This window comes from Panthera pardus, unplaced genomic scaffold (genome assembly GCF_024362965.1).
Source record: "Panthera pardus isolate Hobbes unplaced genomic scaffold, ASM2436296v1 HiC_scaffold_10, whole genome shotgun sequence".
NCBI classification, from domain to species: Eukaryota; Metazoa; Chordata; class Mammalia; order Carnivora; family Felidae; genus Panthera; species Panthera pardus.
The window spans coordinates 107,196,127-107,218,608 of NW_026526655.1; the positions used below are offsets into that span (position 1 = coordinate 107,196,127).

The 22,482-nt window shown below is 38.2% G+C and overlaps 1 protein-coding gene across 3 annotated transcripts in view; it reads left to right on the forward strand.

Moving 5' to 3' along the window:
- Positions 1 to 22,482, forward strand: part of CNTNAP5 (contactin associated protein family member 5) — an 801,428-nt gene that overhangs the window by 626,388 nt on the left and 152,558 nt on the right. For all 3 annotated transcript variants that reach the window (XM_019469410.2, XM_053909896.1, XM_019469409.2), the window contains exon 14: positions 20,276 to 20,432. In XM_019469410.2, coding sequence (XP_019324955.2) covers positions 20,276 to 20,432 — 157 coding nt within the window. The remainder of the gene's footprint in view (positions 1 to 20,275; positions 20,433 to 22,482) is intronic.

Sequence of the window (22,482 nt, forward strand, 5' to 3'; positions counted from 1 at the left end):
AAAGGGATTTTTAAATGACATTTAATTTTAATTTCCTTTCTGAATCACAATTGCACAATCGAAGTTTGGAAAACTTCTTGCATAAAGTGATTTTAAATGGCTGCATAATAGTTCCTTATGTGATTGTGTGGCAATTTCTTTAATCATTACTCTATTGAAGGGAGTTAGATTATATCCCAATTTTTTTTATTCTGAATAATACCATGATGAACATTCTTATTAAGAATTTTTTAAAGGTCTTTAGAAGTAGATTTGTAAAACTTTAAGAATATTAAAAAAATATTGTAAACTTTAAAAAATGTTCCTCTAGAAAGTTTGTCTAATATTTAGGAGAATGAATGGCTAAGATTTTCATGTGAAAAAATAAGGTTAGTGTTTGGAACCCAAGGTCTCAATGGTCAGAATTTCGGTGAAGGACGGTTTATAGATTTCTTTCCCTGAAACACGATTTATTTGAGGAGTCATGGAGAAAGAAAAAAATGGTGGATTGTTAAGTCGGCGAGATTCTCTCAGGGATGAATTCAGGATTTTGAGTGGCCCACCCAGTGGGCATGAGATGAAAATGAGCCTCTTAGCTCAACTACAGTTCTAGATTATTTGTGAATCCAGTGTTGCCTCTGTCCCCTGATCCCAAGGTGTCTGGGTTCTCATGTTGACTCCATATGTGGAGACTAGTCCCCAAGGCTGGGCTTCCGTTCCTTCATCTGTGAGAAGAGAGTGTTGGCTGCCTGGATGTCTCATGTTGACTAATTTATTGGTTGTTTTCAGAGTTTGTATCTGAAGCATTTTAACTGCTAAATATTGTCACCAAAGCTGTTGAAAAACCCAGTGGTTTCCTCCTTTGAATATTTTCTGAAAACATGTGTTCCCATTTCCCCTCTTGAAGCTGAATTCAGTCACATCTGGTTGTTGCTCCCAATTCCTGTTCCACTCTGATGAGTTTAGAGTATACAACTGATGAAACCAGAAATAACTTAGCAGGTGATGGTATTTCAGGAAACATTTTTTTCCCCAATCCCAATTTTTTAAAGGACTCAGAAAATGAAAAGTTTTTATTTATTTATTTATTTATTTATTTATTTATTTATTTTTTAATTATCAGGTCACTCTACTACTTTTAGAACTAGTTTTAGTAGAAACCAGATCACGGGACATGAACAGAGAAAATGTAGAGCCAGGAGGGTCATTGTCCCTGAACAAGCTTTGCTGGGAGACTTGCAAGTACAAAACACAACTATATTCAAAAATTGCAATGTCAACTTTAGATCACCTTGCCATATAGCAAAATACATTCATTGCATTTTTCCCCCAAATGACAAAATATATCATTTTTGTGTCTCTACCCCTTTAGGTATGAAAATAGAATGCTAATTTTTTTGAAGGCTAATGATACTAGTTTACTAGATCACATTGAGAATACAATTTTTGGACCCTTATTTTTTTTTCTTCTTTGATAGATTTTAAGGTGACAGATAACGTTTTCTTTCCTATCAAACTAAATAATACTGTTTCACAGACTGTGGAACATTTGTCTGTATCATTTCCATCTTTTCGTAACACTCACATACCTCCTGAGGAGTTTAGCTAGCAAATCCTGTTAAACACATAGAAGAGGAGAATATATTCCAATACTCACCTTTGCCTCTGCCCAGCTCCCTCTCCACACTGGGTTGTAGACAGATCTCAGTACTCAGAAATGCCAGGCAGATCTCCAATTTATTTATCTGTAAGAATCTAATGAAGCGTGCTGAAAACAGACAAACCAAACAAAAGCAAAAGCAAAAATCACAGAAGACCTCAAAGTTAGTAGCTTATAAAATCAAATGGGCAAACTAAATTTGCCTTGCCCTTTCATGAATGCCACCACCTCCTTTAATACTTAAGGTCCATTTGAGTTACCGTCCATGTGTCAGGGATTTTAGAATTCAAATCTCTCAAAAATCAAGAGGAATCCTAAATGGTACTGGTTTCATTTGCTAGAGCTGCTATGACAAAATCCCACAATTTGGGTGGTTTAAAAACAGAAATATATTCTCTTATAGTTCTTAAGACTAAAAGCCCAAGATTAAAGTATAGGCAGGGTTGGCTTCTTATTTGGAGGCCTCCCTTTTTGGCCTGCAGATGGCCACCTTCTTGCTGTGTCCTCACATGGTCTTTCCACTGTGCACATGCGTCCACTTATGTCTTTTCAGAAGAGACTTTATAAGGGCATCAGTCATATTAGATTAGAGTCTCACACTAACACCCTTATTTTAACTTAATCATATCCTTAAAAATCTTGAGGTGCTTGGAGTTGACCCTTCAAGTATGAACAGGTATGTGTATGGGTGGGGGACAATTCAGCCCATACCAAGTATAAAGAGTTAAAAATAATTACAAATGCCATCAATCAGTTACCAAGCTTTTCTGAGAGCCTCAAAGATCACCTCAGACCATCCGGATGGTAATCTATGGGATGTAGGTGAAGGGTCCAACTCCCCACTCCCCTCCCTTCTCCAGCTTGACTATACAGGGTGGATGATGGCTTCATTGTCTCTTCTATTCTCTAAAGCTGTTGGACCTAATTCAAAGCAGCATCACATATGACAGACTCTTGTCAGAGACTCTATTCTCAGAGTGTCTTCTATCAAACACTCACCCAGAGCCCAGCTCAGAAAAGTAGTACTGGGAGAGGAGTGGGTCATGGGAAGGCCATGTAGTCGATCTGTTCCTTAATTTCACTCTTTAGGTGAAGCCAGTAATTTGAAGGTTAATTCTTAACTATAGTACATTGTCTTATCCACAATGCGCTTTGTGGTAGGCATGCTATTGAGGGCATTTTTTCCAGTATATTTCTTTGTGTCCTCCTAAGAAGATCTTATATGAAAACTCACTTTCTAACTTCAATGTCCAAAAAAAAAAAAAATTCCTTTACCTCCATTGAGAATTGGTAACCTTTCTTTTTATGAGTAAGAAATATGTAACTGATGGTGTGTTTCTTGTCTCTTTTACTGACAAATAGAACATTACCAAATACTTTATTTCTATAATTTCACTATTTGTTCTTATGAGGACAACCCTAATATATATGTCATCATGAATGTATTGGTCATATTCTTTTTGAAAGCCATCTGAAATCAAAGAATTGAATAGAGGCAGATAATATTGCTCTTTGTCTCAAAGAACTTAAAATATCCCTAGACTACAGAAGAAATTTACATACACACTTTTTAAAAAATAAAAGTTCTAAATGAGTGGTAGCCATCTACAGCTGGAATTGATCAAAGAAAGCTTCATGGAAGAGGTAACGTTTGTAGCAAATTAGGCATGGGGTATTAAAAACTTTAAGATGATTCTAAGTCCGTTTAGAATCTTCTGAATGATCTCTTTGGAAATCTGCTAAGTCCACAAAAAGAGACTTGACTGTTTTTTATAATATAAACGAAACTAGATGATAATTCATAATCTAACTTAATCTAACATAATCTAAGCTATTTTCTATTATCTTCTGTCAAATTCCAAATGAAAGGCATTCTTAGACCACTAGATAGGCCTTCTCACCTCTTTGGTATACAAGAGTGAATGTTTCAGGTTCCTGGACATAGTCAGCAAGGCTCTCATGAAATCACAGTCCAGAAACTACCAGACGTGGCCTGTGAGGACATCACCTGCCCAGTCGCCTAGTGTCACTTCTGCCCCTGCTTTCTTGGTCGAAGCTCCCAAATCCACTCGGATTTAAAGGCAGGGGAGTGTCAGAGAATTTTCAGACCATCTTTGGAAACCACCACATGTACACCCATTTCTTATCTTAAAACCCTTGTCTTCAATTATTTTAATAAAACATGTACACCCATTTCGTATCTCAAAACCCTTGTCTTCAAATATTTTTATAAAATACTTATATTGAACATCTAATTTAAGCTAGACAGTGGTTATTGTTCATAAGAAAACTATTTGAATCCTGTTGGATGTTCTGTGATTGTTTTCTGTTGTGGACATTAGTTTCTATCCTTGTTATGTCTTCAACAAAAAATACTCTGCAACTTTCCTGATTATGTAAAAAAAAAAAAAAAGAGCATTAATTGCAGATGGAATGAGTCACAAGAAGTTTGACTATGTATATAAATGTAGGAGAAACCAAGTTCCTTTTTACATTTTTAGTATCTCTCAAGTTGAAATAAATCTTACAATCAGTGGCATATTTTAGTTAAACTGGTAGTATTTTTTCTTTCTTAGCGGTACATAAAATAATGCCACAACTTACTATCTATGGCAACTAACATTTGATGAAATATGATAGCTGTTATTCACAATTCCAGAATGACCAAAGACGTTTAGCTCCTAATAATACCCTCCATTTGGGGAGAGTTTTTTATGTAACTAGAACAAGCCCTAGACCTTAGATCTTGCTTGAATTGTACTGTCCTAGAGACCTGTTAACCCTCAGAGGTATTTTTCCCCTTTATTAATGTGCTCATTTTTCTAATTTGATTCTAGACTTCTAAGAGCAGCCGACAATGCATTAGCTGTCTCTCTGAACTGAAAGGTCCCTTAATTGACTTGTTTCTATTGACTGAGACCCAAGAAGGCAGTCTCTGTTAATGGTGTATCCTGATGGAGACAAGGACTGGGTTTGCCAGCACTGGGGCTGAGTGCTAGATCTATAGTGTATCATGTTATATCCCCATCACTTAGCTTTTCCTTACGATAGCAACAAAATGACTTCTTGGAGAATGAAGCCCTGCATCATGTGATATGAAAAAATTCATAGCTGCCTGTGAGCAATGTTGGTACGAATTTCTTGATAATGATCCGGCCTCAAATCTTAGATCAACTATTCATTTTGGGGGAAATTTTATTGAAGTTATCATTAATGTTGTTGATACTACTATACCTTTCAAATAAGATAGTGTTTTGTGTGGTGCACTAGACAGCGTATGTGTGCACACAGATGTATGTCTACAAGTATGTTTGTAATCGTTTAAAGAACTATTGAGTGTGTAATATATACTGGGCATATGATAATGACTAATCATCCCTGCCCTGAGGCAGATTAATGCCGACCTCTGTGGCCTCATCTCTTGCTCTGTACCTTTTGTGATGTAGAAACATAGCAACTAGTACATTGTAACTCCTGAGTGAACTCTTGCCAATGTTCTCACTTTCTTATTTAGGAAATTACTTTGAATCAACATATATAGTTAATCAGTTTGTTCAACTGGTCATTTGATCTAATTTTTTCAAAGATAAAGTACTCTTTTAAATGACCTATTCCTGCTCAGAAACCAAAATTACCACTTTCATGTATTTTCTGATTGTAGAATATCTTTCAGAATAATTAAATGACCTTTGTGGTCTATCATGGAAGAGAAAATCCTTGAAGGCAGGAAACTCATAGCCTTGTTTTATTTTTTGTTACATACCCTGCAAATAACCATAAACAGGAGAGTGGTTAATAAATATTATTCAGATTTGGGGATGTGAACTAGGAGATACAGGCATGAAATCCTATTTTTATTACTATCATTATGCTGATGATCCTCTGGCCACTTCTCTCTGGTCTGCGTAATTGCAGAGCTCTTCATATTTTATTCATTAGAAGAGCTGCTCTGTGTCCATTCTTCTTACGTTGCTGCCTTGCACTGTTTCCAGCACTTGCCTGGTGGGCGTGATCTGTGGGCTCCATCAACTTTCTGCCTGTGCCTTGTTCGGGCCTCTAATGAATATGAGACTTGCAGCCATCAGTTATGTTTCGAGTACAGAAATGAATGAAGAGGGGATTTTTGTTTGTTCATTAGCACTATGAAAAAGCAAACTCACTTTGTCTCCTTCATGCTCTCTTTCATGAATTTGCTCACCTATTATAATTTGAAGGGAAACTTGATTCATGTAGGTATTTACACAATGGGTCCCAGCTAGCTCTTTTTTTTTTTTTTTTTTTTACCATAATCAGGTGATGTCTCGTAAACATCAGTGACAGAATATTACAAATAGACTTGTGATCAATTCTTCTTGTATTTGAGATTGTGTTTATGTATTTAAGATAGAAGACATTGAAAATTATTGTTGGTAGTTGGTCAAAAAGAAGGGATGGAAGAGAGAAGGAACGAAAGAAGGAAAAACAATTCTGGAGGGAGGTATATAATGGAGAGGCGAGAAGGCGGGAGAGAAGACGAAATGAGAGAAAGTAAAGGGGAGAAATGGAGGGTGAAAGGGAGAGAATGAAGGGGAAAGAGAATGAAAAAGAAAAGGAGAATCAGGAGGAAAGAAAAAATTAAACAGAGCACCTGGGCAAGAAAGGGCATGGGTGTGTGTATGGGTGTTTATTTCTAAAGGTCTGTAATTTACAGTTGAATCTGTAGTAGTTGATCAAAGGGACAGGAAATACTGAGTGCCTTACATAAACATCCTTACCCTCTGTTACAAGGTTTTCAACACACACACACACACACACACACACACACACACACAACCCACAAAAGATGCCACCAGCAAAAGGAATTTACAGTATGGCTGGAAAAACTCGTGCTGTAAACCACAGTGGGTTAGTTAGTGTCTTGATAAATGGTAACAGTCACTTAGAGGTCATCTATTAACATGAATGGTCACAACCACATTTTGATTAGCAATGTGACATTTACTCCTTTCCCACATCAGCACACAATTCCTGATGTATCGAATGCCTTATTTAGTCAAAGACTAGTAGATATTTGGGGAATACGTACGTGTGAATATCTGTGTGTATATTTTATATACATTCCTATAGGATCATGAGTAATAAATGTGTTTCAGGCTTTGTGAGGAAGTATTGGAAAATACTGATGGGACAGTCATGCCCACCAAACAACTTAGGAAAGAATGCACAGTTGGGAATCTAGGCTTTTTACATAGTTGTGTGTAAGTAATAGAAGAAATATCTATGAAGAAGGACAAGAAAAATACTCTGTATCTCCAAGAGCTAGGCCCATCGAAGGGTTGTGGGTGAGAAAATTATGGGTAAAAACAGCTAAGTGGATGGATGAATGGATGGGCTAATGAGTAGACAGATGGAGTAACAGAATGGATAGATGAACACCTTCATCATTTTCCATCAAAACAAATGAAAAGTGAGCCTGGGAGAGTCATTTGACCTGGAGCGGGAAGGTAGTAACTTTGTTTTGTTTTGTTTTGCTTTTTGAGCCAGAGTAGCCAAAAATTAAGAGAATTTGAACTGGTCCTTTCTAATCTTTCCAAGCTTGGAACAGAGTTTGATAAAGAAAAGGAACTGAAGTGGAATGGGCATGGGAGCTAGAGGAAGCTGGATCACTACGGGACATAATTCTCTGGTGAGCCTTCTAGGAATTCATGAGAAGATGAGCAGAGCAAATATATACTAACTGGATTTATATTAATCCAAAACAAAAGAGAAAAAAATTAGTTCATGTTTATTTCAGTGGCCTTATTCTCAGTTGCAAGTTAAACGTAATTCTTAATAGGTATTTTATTCATCCCTCCTATCATTATATCTCTCTTTAGATGGAACTGTAAAACGTAATGCATGTGGAATTAAATCTAAAGCTAAGTGACTCATTAGTACCTAGCAGTCTGCAGTGTCATCAAACAAGAATTCTTGACAAATAACAGGAGGGTGGTATCTGAACCTTTTCGAATGAGTTTCAACCCATCTGACCGTGATTCCAAAATTTTAGTGTGTAAAATTTCAGTGCTGTCGCTTGGTGAGTGTGATAGAAATGGAGTCTTGGACTCTGCTCTCAGAGTGTTTGCGAAAAGACTGTGAGGCCTGGTTCTTAGGAGCACACCAAGTCATTCATTCGGATTAAAGTCAGACAGAAACTACACTTTGAGAAACAACCGATCAAAGATTTCTAGAAATTCTAGTCAGTGCCTATTTACATTATTAGCCTGTCGCTCCTTAGGTGGCTGTTGAGCAGTTATAAAAACTCAGGCAAATTGGCTTTCTCAGAAACAATGGTAATTATTAGAGCATTTATTTTTGCAGGTATTGTTTGTTTGATTGATTTTTAGATAAATCAAAGGTATACCAGTATAGCTGGGAAGACAATACAGTTTGGAATATCCCCAAGAGAGTTGGGGATACAAACTCAATAAAGTCCTCCAGTTTAACCAGTAAAATACTTACTTGATGTGTACTCTTATAATTTTGACTCAAGACCAATTGCTATGAAGATCTATAATACCCTTTCATTTCTAGCTATTATAGGACTAGGTTTTGTTTAATAAAGTAAAAGTAGAATTAGAATTTGGAGCCTTAAGGCTTAAATTCAAGTCTTCCTTACCTTGCGATCTTGGGAAATACCTTAATTTTTTATTACCTTCAATTTATTTGTGAAATGAGAATAAAAAATCTTCACAGAGTTGTTGGGATGTGGGCGTTGAATGACATATTATGTGAACCTTGTTTGGAAGGCTAATGGTATGGAAATCCAATTTTATTTCACTAGTTGGAAAACAGAAATAGCAGATGTCTTCACAAGAAGAATGACTTAAGAATTTTCCCCAAGAACTGTGCTTTCCACTAAACATTACCCTGCTTTTTTTCCTCTTGACTCTCCACATGTTACTTAAAATTCTACTTCAAATGTATTTCATTCTGAGTTGCATTAAAGATAATTTTTGGGGCGGCTGGGTGGCTCAGTCAGTTGAGCGTCCGACTTCAGCTCGGGTCATGATGTCATAGCTCGTGAGTTCCAGCCCCGTGTCGGGCTCTGTGCTGACAGCTCAGAGCCTGAAGCCTGCTTCTGCTTCTCTGTCTTCCTCTCTCTCTGCCCCTAACCCACTTGCATTCTGTCACTGTGTCTCTCAAAAATAAGTAAACATTAAAAAAAAAAAGATAATTTTCAACTCCTCCCCCCGCCCCCCCCGCCCATCTACTATGCTGTGAGGTCCCTATTGGCAGGGCTCCTGTTTTGTGTTTTTGTGCTCCAACCAGACAAGTGGCTTGTCCACCGTAAGTGTTTTATGCCATTTTGTGAAATGCACAAATAAACTGGTGTGCTGACACCTTTGTATATGGTGACTTCATTCTATGCCACATTTATAGTTAGCACTTACTTCAAGGCTTGATAGGCTCTATTGCTAAAATTACAAAAATACTTAATGTCTTCAATGATGGCATAAAATGCCAAAGATGAATATACCTATATAAAGACTAAAGGCGTCACAACCATATGTATTTCTATAACAATATATTTTTGTAAAATCTATTTTTAATGGAATCTGTGGGAAATCCTTCTGTGCTAATGTTTCTTTTTCTTGGCATTTACTCATTTATTTATTCAGCAAATATGCATTTGGTTCTTGGCCCAAATCAGGCATATTCTACATTCTGAGGATACAGTCATGAACAAGAGTGAAAAGCCCTTGCTTTAATTCAGATGAGGGTTGACATATGGAGAACATGTTAAACAAACAAACAAACAAACAAAACAAACAGAAGTATGGTTTCAGGAAGTGGTAAGTACTTCTAAAAAAATAATGGAGTGATTTTGGAGCACTTTAGTGTCAGTGGGGAAGAGGCGAGATTTCATTTCAGGATCTAGTGATACAACACAAACAGCCACTGTGAAAACCCATGAGAAGACAGATCTGGGCAGGGGAGAGCAAACCAAAGACAGCATGTGTAAGGGCCCATGATAAGGTCGGTGAAGTTGGAATGGGCTGGAGCGTCTAACACAATGAGACTGAGAAGTCTGAGGGAACCAGATGTGTGTGCTCTTGGGGGCCATGGTAAGGAGTTCGGATTTTGTTCTCAGAATAGTGTAATACAGAAGGATTTTAACCAGACAGATAAGTCATCTAATATGGACTTTAAAAGCCCTTGTTTTTTGTTTTAAGAATAACTTTCAGGAGATAGAACAGTAGCAGAGTTAAGGATTTTACTTTTGAGTCTGTTGCAATCAGCTAGAAGAGCTCTCTGTGGCTTTGGCCAGAAGCTGTCATTTGCTAACTGAGTGACCTGGGGGAGGTAATTTATCCTTGGTCTAAAGCCTTTGTTTCCTCATTTGTAAAATGGGATAGAAGAATTTACCTCATAGGGTTATTGTGGAGATTGAATAAGATAGGATATAAAAAGTGTGTAAAACTGTCTGAAATATTTTAAATGCTCAATAAATGCTGGATGTTTTAAATTAAGATTACTTGGAGCGCCTGGGTGGCTCAGTTGGTTAAGCGTCCAACTTCGTCTCAGGTCATGATCTCACAGTTTGTGGGTTCAAGCCCTGCGTCGAGCTCTGTGCTGACAGCTCAGAGCCTGGAGCCTGCTTCAGAATCTGTGTCTCCCTCTCTGTCTCTCTCTCCCCGTCCCCGACTCATGCTCTGTCTGTATCTCTATCAACAATAAACATTAAAAAATAAAAAGTAAATGAAATTAGGATTACTAGTATTAAATAGGTACATTTGCTTTCGTCCCCAGGTTTTTGCAATTCTCTATTTTCTATGACTGTCTGTGGACATTAGGTGATTTACTTCTCTAACTCTGTTTCTCCTGCATTAATGTTTTTACCTTATTCATCAGTATCGCTTAAGCTATGCTGTGGTGATAAATATACCACACCCTAAGTCTCTGGGGCTTCACACAGTGATGGTTTGTTTCTTCTCACATTACAGTTTGATGTGGGCAGGGAAATCCTCCTCCGTCCTTCTCACCCAGAAGCTACTACTGGAAACTACTACTTTCAATTTTGTCCTATCAGAGAAATTGTGTGTTAAACCAAAGATCTTATATTCGTGCTACAGTGGTTATTTTCTTATTGGTTCCCACACACGTATCCTAACTGGTCATTTTCTCCTGCAAGGCGCATATCTCCACACGTTTTTTTGTACATTGAAAAGTATAAAGTTCCATGACTATTTGTGAAGGTGAATGTTCAAAACCTGAGCCATGGAATGGTGGGCCTTAGGGACCCAGAGCTGTGAGCCCAGCTTTGCCCCCAGTTACCATATGACTTGGAACAAGTCCTTAAACCTTGTGAGGACGCTTCATTGTAGCCCTAAAGATAAAATACACTACTTATTGCAAAGTATTATTATATTCTTTCACAAATCTTAAACAATATAAATATAACTTAAGTTAATCATTTTGTCTATCTGTTTGCCAAACCGGGAAGAATCCGTGTGCTCAATTCTAGAGAGATTTGTCTAGTCCTGCTTTAAATAACCCCATCAAAGTGACTTTTATCATTTGTTTTGAGAGGACTGTATCATTAATCTTTCCTGCCCACCCCCTCCCCCAGCCTTTTGTGCTCACTTCAATTTAAATAGGCAGGGAGAAGAGAGCATTGAGCAACATTATAAAAATGTTAATTCCTAATGTCACCGAGTAGCTCTTAATCACACTATTAGACATATGTTCTGATTTAATGATCCTGACCAGCAAGCAGTAAGACCAAGTTTGACTTTGATGAATGTCTACCATTATTTTCTGATATGGATGAGGTTGTTTTTCTTTCTAACTAAATGTTTCCTCAGAAATGATATTTTACTTAGAAAGAGCACATAAAATGCTTTCCTTGGTGGCCAGAATCATCTTTCCTAAATTGGTGTTGGTGTTTTGATGATTCGTATTGTGATCATAGAATGAAACATTTTGATGCAATCACTTGTAATTAATTATTTGCCCTTTCAGGGTAGGTGATGTCTTTTCTCCCTCTCTTATTTGTTGAGCCCACAATGTTCAACCACAGTCAATGAAATAAGATATCTTTGGTATGTGCAGAAACCTTCTTATTTCAAACCGTTGCTTTCTAAGGATGCTGTAGTGAATTTTGAGTCCCCTTTTCTTTGTGTCTCGTAACTACGCAGACTCTTCTCCAGTGACACCACCCCGTTCAACACCAAGCCTCTACTCAAATGGCACGATTTTCATGAAATGAAACCATTTCTATGAAACCTTTCTCAGGACTCCTGGACAAGGTTTATAGTTTCTTATTCTGGACCTGCCTAGGAATTTATTAACTGCCCTATTTTGGTCCTAATCTCATTGTAACTTTCATTTCTCGCAGCTGTGTACATGTCCTTCTTCCCCTAAATGTTATGAGCTCCTTTGAGGCAGTGACAATCTATTAAAATTTATATCACTGGGATACATACCATGCCCTTAAAATCTTCGTACAGCATAGAATTAAGAAATAATTAAATGGAATTATATATGTGCATATATGTGTGTGTGTGTGTGTGTGTGTGAGTGTGTGTGTGTAAGTTTAAAATCTTGTATTGCCCTATGAGTGAAAGCTGGGACAGATGACAGTCTAGTGACTGGACATTGGAATAAATTCTCCAAAGTTCTTTGCACAATTTCTAACCAGATGCCTGGGTGGGAGACATTGAACCTAGAAGAGGTGAACTGGGACTATCACATTGGGGAAAACGTACCTAAATTGTAGGAAGACCCAAGCACCATATTTGAAGAGGGCAAAAGTAAGCATGAGAGTCAGGGTTCCATTGACAGTAATTGACATTGAGTTGGGACAGACTGGGCTTGAGTAAGGAATATGGGAGGGGAAGAAGGGCAACTGAAGAAGGGGATGAGGAGTGACTTCCTGAGCAACCGCTCAAGTGCCTCCTACAGCTACTTACATATATGGGCCAGAAGATAGATAATTAGTTGGGCCAAAATAGAATTGATGTTTCTCTTTATTTTCCTTAACCACCTATATTTCCCTTTATGTGTTTCCAACCAAATTGCAAATCCTTTGAAAATAGAGCCTTTGATGATTCTGTTTACTTCCTTATAATCCCTACAGAATTTTTTGACATGGTTGATATCTAATTTGTATTATCAGTTATTGTCACAATAGTGTTATCTAGCCAGTTGCCAAAACTCAGTGGCGTACAGAATTCAGTACTTATTCTCAGCTCACGCATCTGTGCATCAGGTGGGATAAATGTACTCCGTGTGCCACATTCTGAGGCCCACACTGGAGAGGTGGTGGCAGTCTGCAGCATGTTCTCGTGGTCCTGTCAGAGAAGATCCCCAGGGGAAAGTGGAAACATTTGCATGACTCTTTTAAGGTCTAGACTCTGAACGGACACACTGCCATTTCTGTTCGTATTCAGTGGGCCAAAGTGACTAAAAAGACCCAAGTCTAACATCATCCCTGGATAGGGATGTTGACAACTCCCATGAACCCACTATACCATATATACTGATCGGTGTGGACATTGTTGAAACCGTAAAAGAAGAGACAGCTAAGTCTTTCTGTTGGCACAGTGAGGTTACCAGAATTTAAGGCCATGAGCATCCTACCTGTAAACTGAGAAATAAAATAAAGAAAAACAATAAAAACAATGACAATGGCTCAACATGGTATCACTGTCTGTATATATTTACAGAACTTTCCACCTCCTTTCTGGTTAGTTTGGCATTATGTTTAGACTGTTCGTAGTAGTGGGAAGAGCCAAATTCTCTTGGCTGTAGCTCCAGTTACCACTGAGAAGCTCATTATTTCCCAGATGTCAAGACTTTGGTTTTGAACAATTGCAGGCTTAAAGACTACTCTCCAGTTTAAATTCCGTTCAGCAGCTCGTAGTGATTAAGTCATAGAAGTGTGCAATGAACCTGCATCATGATTTCTTTTAAATTTCCTACATTAAGAAAATCATAAATTAAACTAAGCAGGTACAGGTTGGGTTTCTGCTTAGGAATCCTATCAAACTCCTTTTGATTTTTATTTCTCCTTGAACTCTGTCTCTGTGTATATCATATAAAGTTCACGTTGGAAGAAAACTTAGCAGCAGAATGATGTGCTTATGCACTTATTAGCAAAGCTTAATACTTTTCTGATGCTGTTCATAAAGTAGGTAATACGGGCTCAAATTTCTGAGTTTAAAAGTGAGGATAACAATATTGCTCCTTGTCTACCTCCTCATATCTCTCTGTCTCTCACTTGCTCTCTGTCTCTGTCTTTATCACACACACACACACACACACACACACACACACACACACACACACATTCACTGCCTCCCTAAACTCAAATTCTTGTTATAAGTTATTCTACGATATGAGGTTTGTGTCCATATTTCTTTGACCCAATTGTGAGAAGTATTTTCCAAGTTTATTTTGAATTGTCTTCTTGAGGATAATTAGAATAATAAGAACTTAGTGTTTTACAATGTAAATGCGAGTCAGAATACACCTAGAAATTTCTACATGAGGCCAAGAATGGAGAAAGGCTGCCAGGTCTTGGACTTCACCCCTGGCCTGATTAAGAAAGAGTCTTGCTGTACTGAAATAACGGAAGGGGAGCTTGACAGTTAAGGGTTATTATGGGCAAACCTAAGACTACATACCCCGAGTGGTCTGCTGTGCCAATGGGGTTACATGGTGGTTTATACAATTACCTATTTTAACTTGTTTGTCAAATACCCTAGCTGCATTGAAACGGAGAACATTTGAGTTCCCAGGAAATGGACATAAAAACAAAACAAAACAAATAAACAAACTATGAGTAAAAACCCAGAAAGATATAGAGCATTTGAAAGGAGGGTATTATGCTAAGTGAAACAAACCAGGCAGAAAAATACAGATACCATATGTTTTCACTCATATGTGGATCTTGAGAAACTTAACAGAAGACCATGAGGGAAGGAAAGGGGGGAAAAATTACAGAGAGGGAGGGAGGCAAACCATAAGAGACTCTTAAGGACTGATAACAAAATAAGGGTAGATGGGGGGTGGGGGATAGGGGAAAGTGGCTGATGGGCAGGGAGGAGGGCACCTGTTGGGATGAGCACTGGGTGTTGTATGGAAACCAATTTGACAATAAATTATATTTAAAAAAAAAATGAAAGGAAGTCTAGCTTCAGGGCATAAACTGTGCTTTCAGTTTGTGTGCCGTCTCTAGCAAAACCAAATGCACTCGTGATGATGTTCTTGAAATTCCTGGCAGGGAAGTCCTTAAAAGGCTCCAGCAAGCAATGCTAGTATTAAATTCTTGTGGTATTATTAGTGCGTATAAATGTGTAATAGTTAGATATATTTACTTATTGTGTTGTCTTTATTTTAGGTTATGTAAGAGATTATCCAATCACCTGTAATTTTCTTAGTTATCTCTCACTTAAATCCACCCATATGGGTTTTGCTGTAAGGTCCTAAGTTTTTTAACCGTACATTATTTCCCCACATGTCAGAGCACAGTGGCATAACATAGGGATTATAATAACTTGTAGACTCTTGGACAAGAATGCTCGGGTTCAAGTCCTCATTCTGAACTTTCTGGTTGTATGGCCTCAAGACAGTCATTCAAACCTTCTTTGCCTCTGTCCCTTTGCCTGTACAGTGAAGGATAATAATACGTACCTCCTAGGATAACAGTCATGATTAAATGGGTTAATACATGTATACAGCATGTTAAAAAACTGCCTGTAACCGAGTATATGCTCAGTAATGTTTCTTATTGTCATTTTTATAAGCCCCATGATAAATGACTCATCTTGGGTTTGGTGATAGTCTGCTTGATATTAACAAAGGGCAAGGGATCACCTGCTGTGTTCACTTACTGCCATACACTAAGGTCATTCACTCTATACCATAAACTTTCTCAGGAGGGTTTTTGATCATATATATATATATATATATATATATATATATATATATATATAATGATGAATTTTCCCAGACCTTGTTGTATACACGAGGTTACATAACAACAATAAGAGGTTACATAACGATAATAATCCCAAATGCACAGAAGTAATGCAAATAAATTAAATTCTTTAGTGATTTTTGTTCTGTATGCTGCACACTGAGGACCTCACCACCTCTCCCAGCCTCAGTGCTTACTGCTGAGTTTCTAAGAGAGGGAGACACAGAATCTGAAGCAGGTTCCAGGCTCTGAGACGTCAGCATAGAGTCCAGTGTGAGGCTTGAACTCACGGACTATGAGATCATGACCTGAGTCAAAGTTGTATGCTTAACCGACTGAGCCACCCAGGTGCCCCCAGTTTATAGTTCTGATCCATTAAGTAATACTAAGTGTGTATTTAGCTCCAGAGGAGCCATTTAGCTTATTTATACCTGTCCAATATCTTTGGAGTGACATTTCTGTGTTAGGGAAAATTCACACCATGAGTCCTGCCTCTGTAAGGAGTCAGAATTTGCATCCCCAGTCTCCCAGCTGGGTTGCAGGGATGTCCTTGTGCTTCCCAGATCAGGCCCCTGTGTGCAGCTCTGACTGGGAAGCAGGCTCTACATGGAGCTTCTGTTCTGCTGGTTGGGGTTGAGGACCACAGAAACATCTCTCTTTGGAGGGATGGGGCCTGTTAACCTGAGATGCTTAGGGAGGAGTGGTCCTGGCACTGGCAGTGTAACATACTCAGATGCATAGGTCTCCAACTTTTAACTTTCGGGGACAGTGAGCCAGGCAGAGCTCCCTGAGCAGGCCAGTGTGCAAGGTGGTGAGCCCATTAGCCAAAAGCCCATTACTTCCTTGGTCACGGTTCTGTGACAGTCTGGTATCTTCTTAATAAATACTCCTTGTTGGGGTGCCTGGGTGGCTCCGTCACTGGAGCGTCTGACTCTTGGTTTTGGCTCAGGTCATGATCTCAGAGTTCGTGAGTTCAAGCCCTGCATCTGGGTCCACGCAGCTGGTGTGGAGCCTGCTTGGGATCATCCTGCTTGGGATCCTCTCTCTCCCTCCCTCTCTCTCAATCTCTCTCTCTCTCTCTCAATCTCTCTCTCTCTCTAAGATAAATAAATAAACTTAAAAAAAATTGGACTTGGAACTATCAGAGTGAATTCTTAGTTTGTAGGCAAGAACCTGATTAATAAATGTTCTATTTTGCCTCTTTCCTGATATTTTTTTCTTGTTAAATGTTCCAATTAGAGTTTCCGCAAAATTTGGAAAATCGTAGTTTGAAAACCTGGCGATAGATTTTAGGAAATCCCCTTATTTTACATTGATCCCACACTCCCTGATCCTTTACATTGAATGTTTGCATTGTTTGCTGGGTTCTTCTCTAGATGACCAGCCACATGTCACTTGCTCCTTCCTTGAAGTTTTGCTCAGAGAGTATTTTTTTTTATCAAGTTCTATCCTGACCACTCTCAAACTTCAGCCCACACTTTTTTTGCAGCCCACTTTTTCTAGCCTATTGTATTGTTTCCATACCTCTTGTTCCTTTCTAAATATGAAATGTATTATTATTATTATTATTATTATTATTATTATTTGTTTACTGTAATTACAATGTAAGATTGGGGGAGGGGGGCTTGTTTTCTTTGGTTGGTCGGTTTGGTTCCTCTTGAAGTGATTTATCCCAAGTGCCTAGAATAGTTCCTGGGATATCATAGATCTTCAGTAAATATTTGTTGGATGAATGTTGAGATATATCTACATATTTATAATTGTGCTTTGTTCTTTCACTTTTTAAAACACCTGGGCAGGTGAAAATAAATCAGACTTCCCCAGTGGTCAAAATGTGCAGCTAGGGTGTAGACTACCCTTCCTGACCACATCATTAATGTCATGAATCAAGGCAAGTCCCACCTTTTTGATCCTGTTTCCTTGTTGCTTATGCTCCATTTAGTACTCCTCAGGAAAACAAACACAAAAGTGGAATATCCAGGAGGAAAACTGAGCAATGATGGTTCTGCTTTCAGATTTCTGCGTATGAGTGTGTGAGTGTGTGTGTGTTTCTCCTCTCTGTCGCATCCTTTCTTCTTGCTCATTTACAGTCATTCAGTTAAAACAATTTAAAACCTTAATACTAATTTCCAGGCATGAAGAGGGGACCCTAAGCCTCAGTTCTACAAGACGCTGATGGATTTACAACACAGCAAAGCCTTGAGCTGCTGTGGAACTTCCAGGGGCTTAAGATAACAAGTGAGCATTGGTGAAACTCCTAGGAAGCAACATAGACACCAGAAGCTATGCACAGATTGGTTGTCCAGAACTCATACCATTAGTAATGATGCTATTAATATGACTACAACTTGGGGCGCCTGGGTGGCTCAGTCGGTTGAGTGTCCGACGTGGGCACAGGTCATGATCTCGCGGTCTGTGAGTTTGAGACCCGCGTCGGGCTCTGTGCTGACAGCTCAGAGCCTGGAGCCTGCTTCGGATTCTGTGTCTCCATCTCTCTCTGCCCCTCCCCCACTCATGCTCATGCTCTCTCTCGCTCTCTCTCGCTCTCTCTTGCTCTCTGTCAAAAATAAACATTTATATACATTCATATATATATATACATATATATATATATATATGATTACAACTTTTGTTTAGCTCACAAACAAAAATGATCCATGATGACATTGAACATTACTATGGGATCTGGATTCTAGATTATGGAGGAGAGGACTGAGCAGTGTCAGAAGGAGCTAGAGATGAAGAGATTTCTTCCCATTTCTTGGACCCAAAGCCACCATTGGTAAACATATCACATACACAATATTTTACCCTCGTGTTGCCGGAACTCACCCACTGGAAAAATCTCTCTAGGCCACTTGAACATGGCTTATCTAAGCTAGGACTTAGAAGCAAAGCAATTCATTTGAACTAATGTTTAATGATTTACAGCTGTTTGAAAGTAGGGAAAATGGATTTATACCATTGAGAATTAGTCTTTAAAAAGAAGGTACTCGCTAACAAACATCTCTAACTGGAATTCTAGCTTAAAAGATAATAAGGGGGCTTGGGACATTATAGGCAGAGTCAGGAGTGGTATTTTGGCATGAGTTTGGTCCTTCAGGCTGACCTCCCTCTAACTCGGTAATGCTAAGACTCTTCTGCTCTTCACAGCATCTTCCTTATGTTTTTCCAATGACCTACTGATTCTTGGAAGTTCCAGATTGTCACTTCTCTCCCTGCTTGCCTCAGTGACTTTCATAAGGGTATTAGCACTGAGAGCAATTCTTGGAAAGTTGTTGCTATCTGTGCATACACGAATGGTGTGTAAATTATGTGTTTGTAAATCAGAAGTTGCATGTGCAATTAAATCTTGACTTGGCGAAATTCCCACCTAGTAACATTATCAGACAAGTATTATTCTACTTTAAAATGGTACGCCATTAAAAAATGGCCCCTCGTAAGCATTTCTTTCATTTTTTAAATAATCACATATTAACTGCTTGTTGTATGATAAACAGAAACAAAACAGCAATTTCCAAAGGAACCTGGATGTAACTCCATGAAGACAAAAATGCATAATCCATGTCTGCCTACAACCCATCACTTGGATTCTTATGATAATTATCATTTTTGAGTAATAATTTTAATCTTCTGACATATTCCCAGTTATAAAGGAAAATTCCAACAGATTTTACTGAACTTAAAAAAAAATAAATTGCCAAAAACAAGACTCCAAAATAGTTTTCTGTTTATTATATAAACCTGAAATCAGAGTTTATATACCAGATGTATAGGTTAAATATGACATTCAGAAGGAATTATTTGGCCCACCCACACAATTGATCTTCAGAAGGTTTTATTGTTTTCCTTCTAGTCTTTGAACTTGGAATATATGACCTCTGTTTAAACAAATTAGAAGCTATGGTAATCCAGGGTACCACCATTCTTTCTTCACCTTAGTGTCCCCCTGCCCTCAGAGTCTATGAGAAACTGAGACCAATCTTGGCCCTCATGCTGTTATTTTACCTTTGGTAATTTTATAAGGAAATTAATTATTGTATCTGTAACTTAAAAAATTTTGGTCTGAAATCTAGCCCAATTTAATTAATTGTGATACCTGCCTGATTTGAGTTTGTGACCCTGTCTCTGACCATTGTGATTAACTCGTGTCCCACTACATAAATACTTTTCATGACAGTGTTGTTTTTATCTATATCTTTATATGTATATAGATATGGGCATGGATATAGATATATAGATACAGATGTGTGTATATGGATACATAGATTTGTATGTATGTAGATAGATAGATAGATAGATAGATAGATATACAGGGAGAGAGAGAAAGAAAGAAAGAAAGAAAAAGAGAGAAAGAAAAGAAGGAAGGAAGGAAGGCAGGAAGGAAGGAAGGAAGGAAACAAAGAAAGAAAGAAAAAAAAGAAAGAAAGAAAGGAAGAAAGAAAGAAAAAGGAAAGGAAAAAAGAAAAAGAAAAAAAAGAAAAGAAACAAAGGGAGAGAAAAGGAAAGAAGAGAAGAGAGGAAGTGAGAGACAGAATATATATAGTATGTGTATGTATATATGTATAGATACATATTACATATATATAAGTATATATGTATATCTATCTATCTATCTATATATATGTATATTCTTCAAGACACTTTCGTCTCAGCTTCTGACACCCTCTGCAAACTATCTTGTCTTTCAGATGGAACACCATTTACCTGGTGGATTGGGCGGTCTAATGAAAGGCACCCTTACTGGGGAGGTGCCCCTCCTGGGGTCCAGCAGTGTGAATGTGGCCTGGATGAGAGTTGCCTGGACATTCGACACTTCTGCAATTGCGATGCTGACAAGGATGAATGGTAATGGGGATCATGATCTTTCTGCAGTTGTGGAGGAAACACATTAATTGATGCATAAAATTTCCCCCAAGAGAAAAAGACATGGTTGAGAAATTCAATATAAACTAGGTCCCCCTAATGATTGTGATTGTTTGTAACTTGGAAAATTGCCAGCTCTAGTACTTTTAGGGCTATCACTGAGGTTTGTAACATAAAACACGTCACCTCATCACCACCTTCTAGTCTGAACGTTCGTTTTTTTCACAACAGAATGAACTGTAACATTAAGCTTTGCCATGTAGTTGGTGTTTCTATAATGTGTGGAATATAGCTTCTGGGAGAGAGTGGGGGAGGTAGAGATGTGTAATCATACAAACTGTGTCTTCATTCTCCCATTTTCCCACTGATGTTTCAGTCACCGGCCCACCCTCTCCTGGCCAATACAATGATAACAAAGGAAATTTATATTTATTGAACATCTACTTAATCTTCACACAAAAAAAACCCATACTAATTCCTTATAATTGTCTCACTTTTGCATCTTGAGGTTGAGGAATGTGGTTTACAGAGAAGTTGAGTAAGGTGACTGACCCACATGTATTAAGTGACGGATGCAGAATTTGAACTCAGTTATGGCTGGGGCCAGGGTCTCTCTTCCTCTCCCCTACCTTATTACTTTTGTAAGGTTAAGGCCCTTTGTCCTTCAAGTGAACTACCTGTTTTTCACTGTATTATGAAAATACAGAACATTTCCAAGACCATTTTGTTGTCACTGAATTTCAGGCATTCTTTAGTTTTGGCTTTGTAATTTTGCTTGCTTCATGAAATTCTGCTCAATTAAGAATTCCTAAGTCCAACTGCTTTTAACCCACTTAAAAAATTTTAAGTACTTTTTCTCTGGTGTTTAAATTGATAACAGCAGAGACTGTTTTGAATAAAGCTTAAGGTAGAGTCAAAATCTAAATTCAATGAGGAAAGGACCAAACACCTCCACCAGGTTCTTCTAGATGGGCCACCCTTTCAGAACGCTGTAGGGCTGCCTGGGCCCTGAGGCAAGTTACCTCAAAATCTTCACATGGGTAAAATCAAACAAAGTTGACTGTAGGTAGGATGGACTTCTCCATTCTTTGGGCCCCCACTTTACCCCACGGTGCCTTCTATCATAATGTCATGAAGACCTGCAATCAATTATAACTCATATTTTGGATAGAGACTATGTCTTTTAATATTATATCCCTCAGGATCTATCCCTTGTGCAGTAGAAACTCAGTGGTAGTTAACTGAATAAATGAATTTAGAAGACCTCTGAGGATGAGGGATGACCACAAAATGGCTCCTCCAAAGCTTGAGAGATTTTTGTGGAAAAGTTAAATGGTTTTGTTGCCAGGAAAACATAGTCAAAATGATCTGCAATCAGCAGCTTAGAATCACTCACTTTTGCATGATTCATTAATTCCCCTTCTCTATGCTTGACATCAGAAATTATAGATATATACACCTAAATGGAAACACCTTTCTTTCATTATGTATAGTCAGAGAAGTTGATATGGGGCAGTAGAATATAAAGAGAAGGTGAAGTGTTTCTCCTAATTACCTTCAATTCACTCCCTAGTGGCTGAACTCTTTGATCTTTGCTCACTGTTTTATTTCCTGTGGTGTGGCCCTTTGCATACAGGACACTGCCTCAGTGCCTTTCCTTCCTAGGGAACAACTGACCAGGACTGGGCTTAATTTATTAAGCAATGAGGGGCAGTGGGAGAGAATGACATCATATTACTTAAAAATAGGCCACCATGTTGATATGTTTCCACACTCTCTTCTCTAGGATTTTCCACTGACTCTCTCTTTTACTCAGATTACACCCTCTTCCTTGTTTGACCTGCTCACTAGTTGACTAAGCTTTGAGCCCTTTATAAAGTGTTGACTCAACTTCATCATCTAGGCTGTACCCAGAGGAACACTTCAAAATGTCCTTTCTGTCAACTCTGGTGTCATCATACCTCTATCAACATAGAAGTTACTGCATTTTTCATATCCTTTTCCAGTTCCTTTAAAGCCAGGGGAAAAGCGC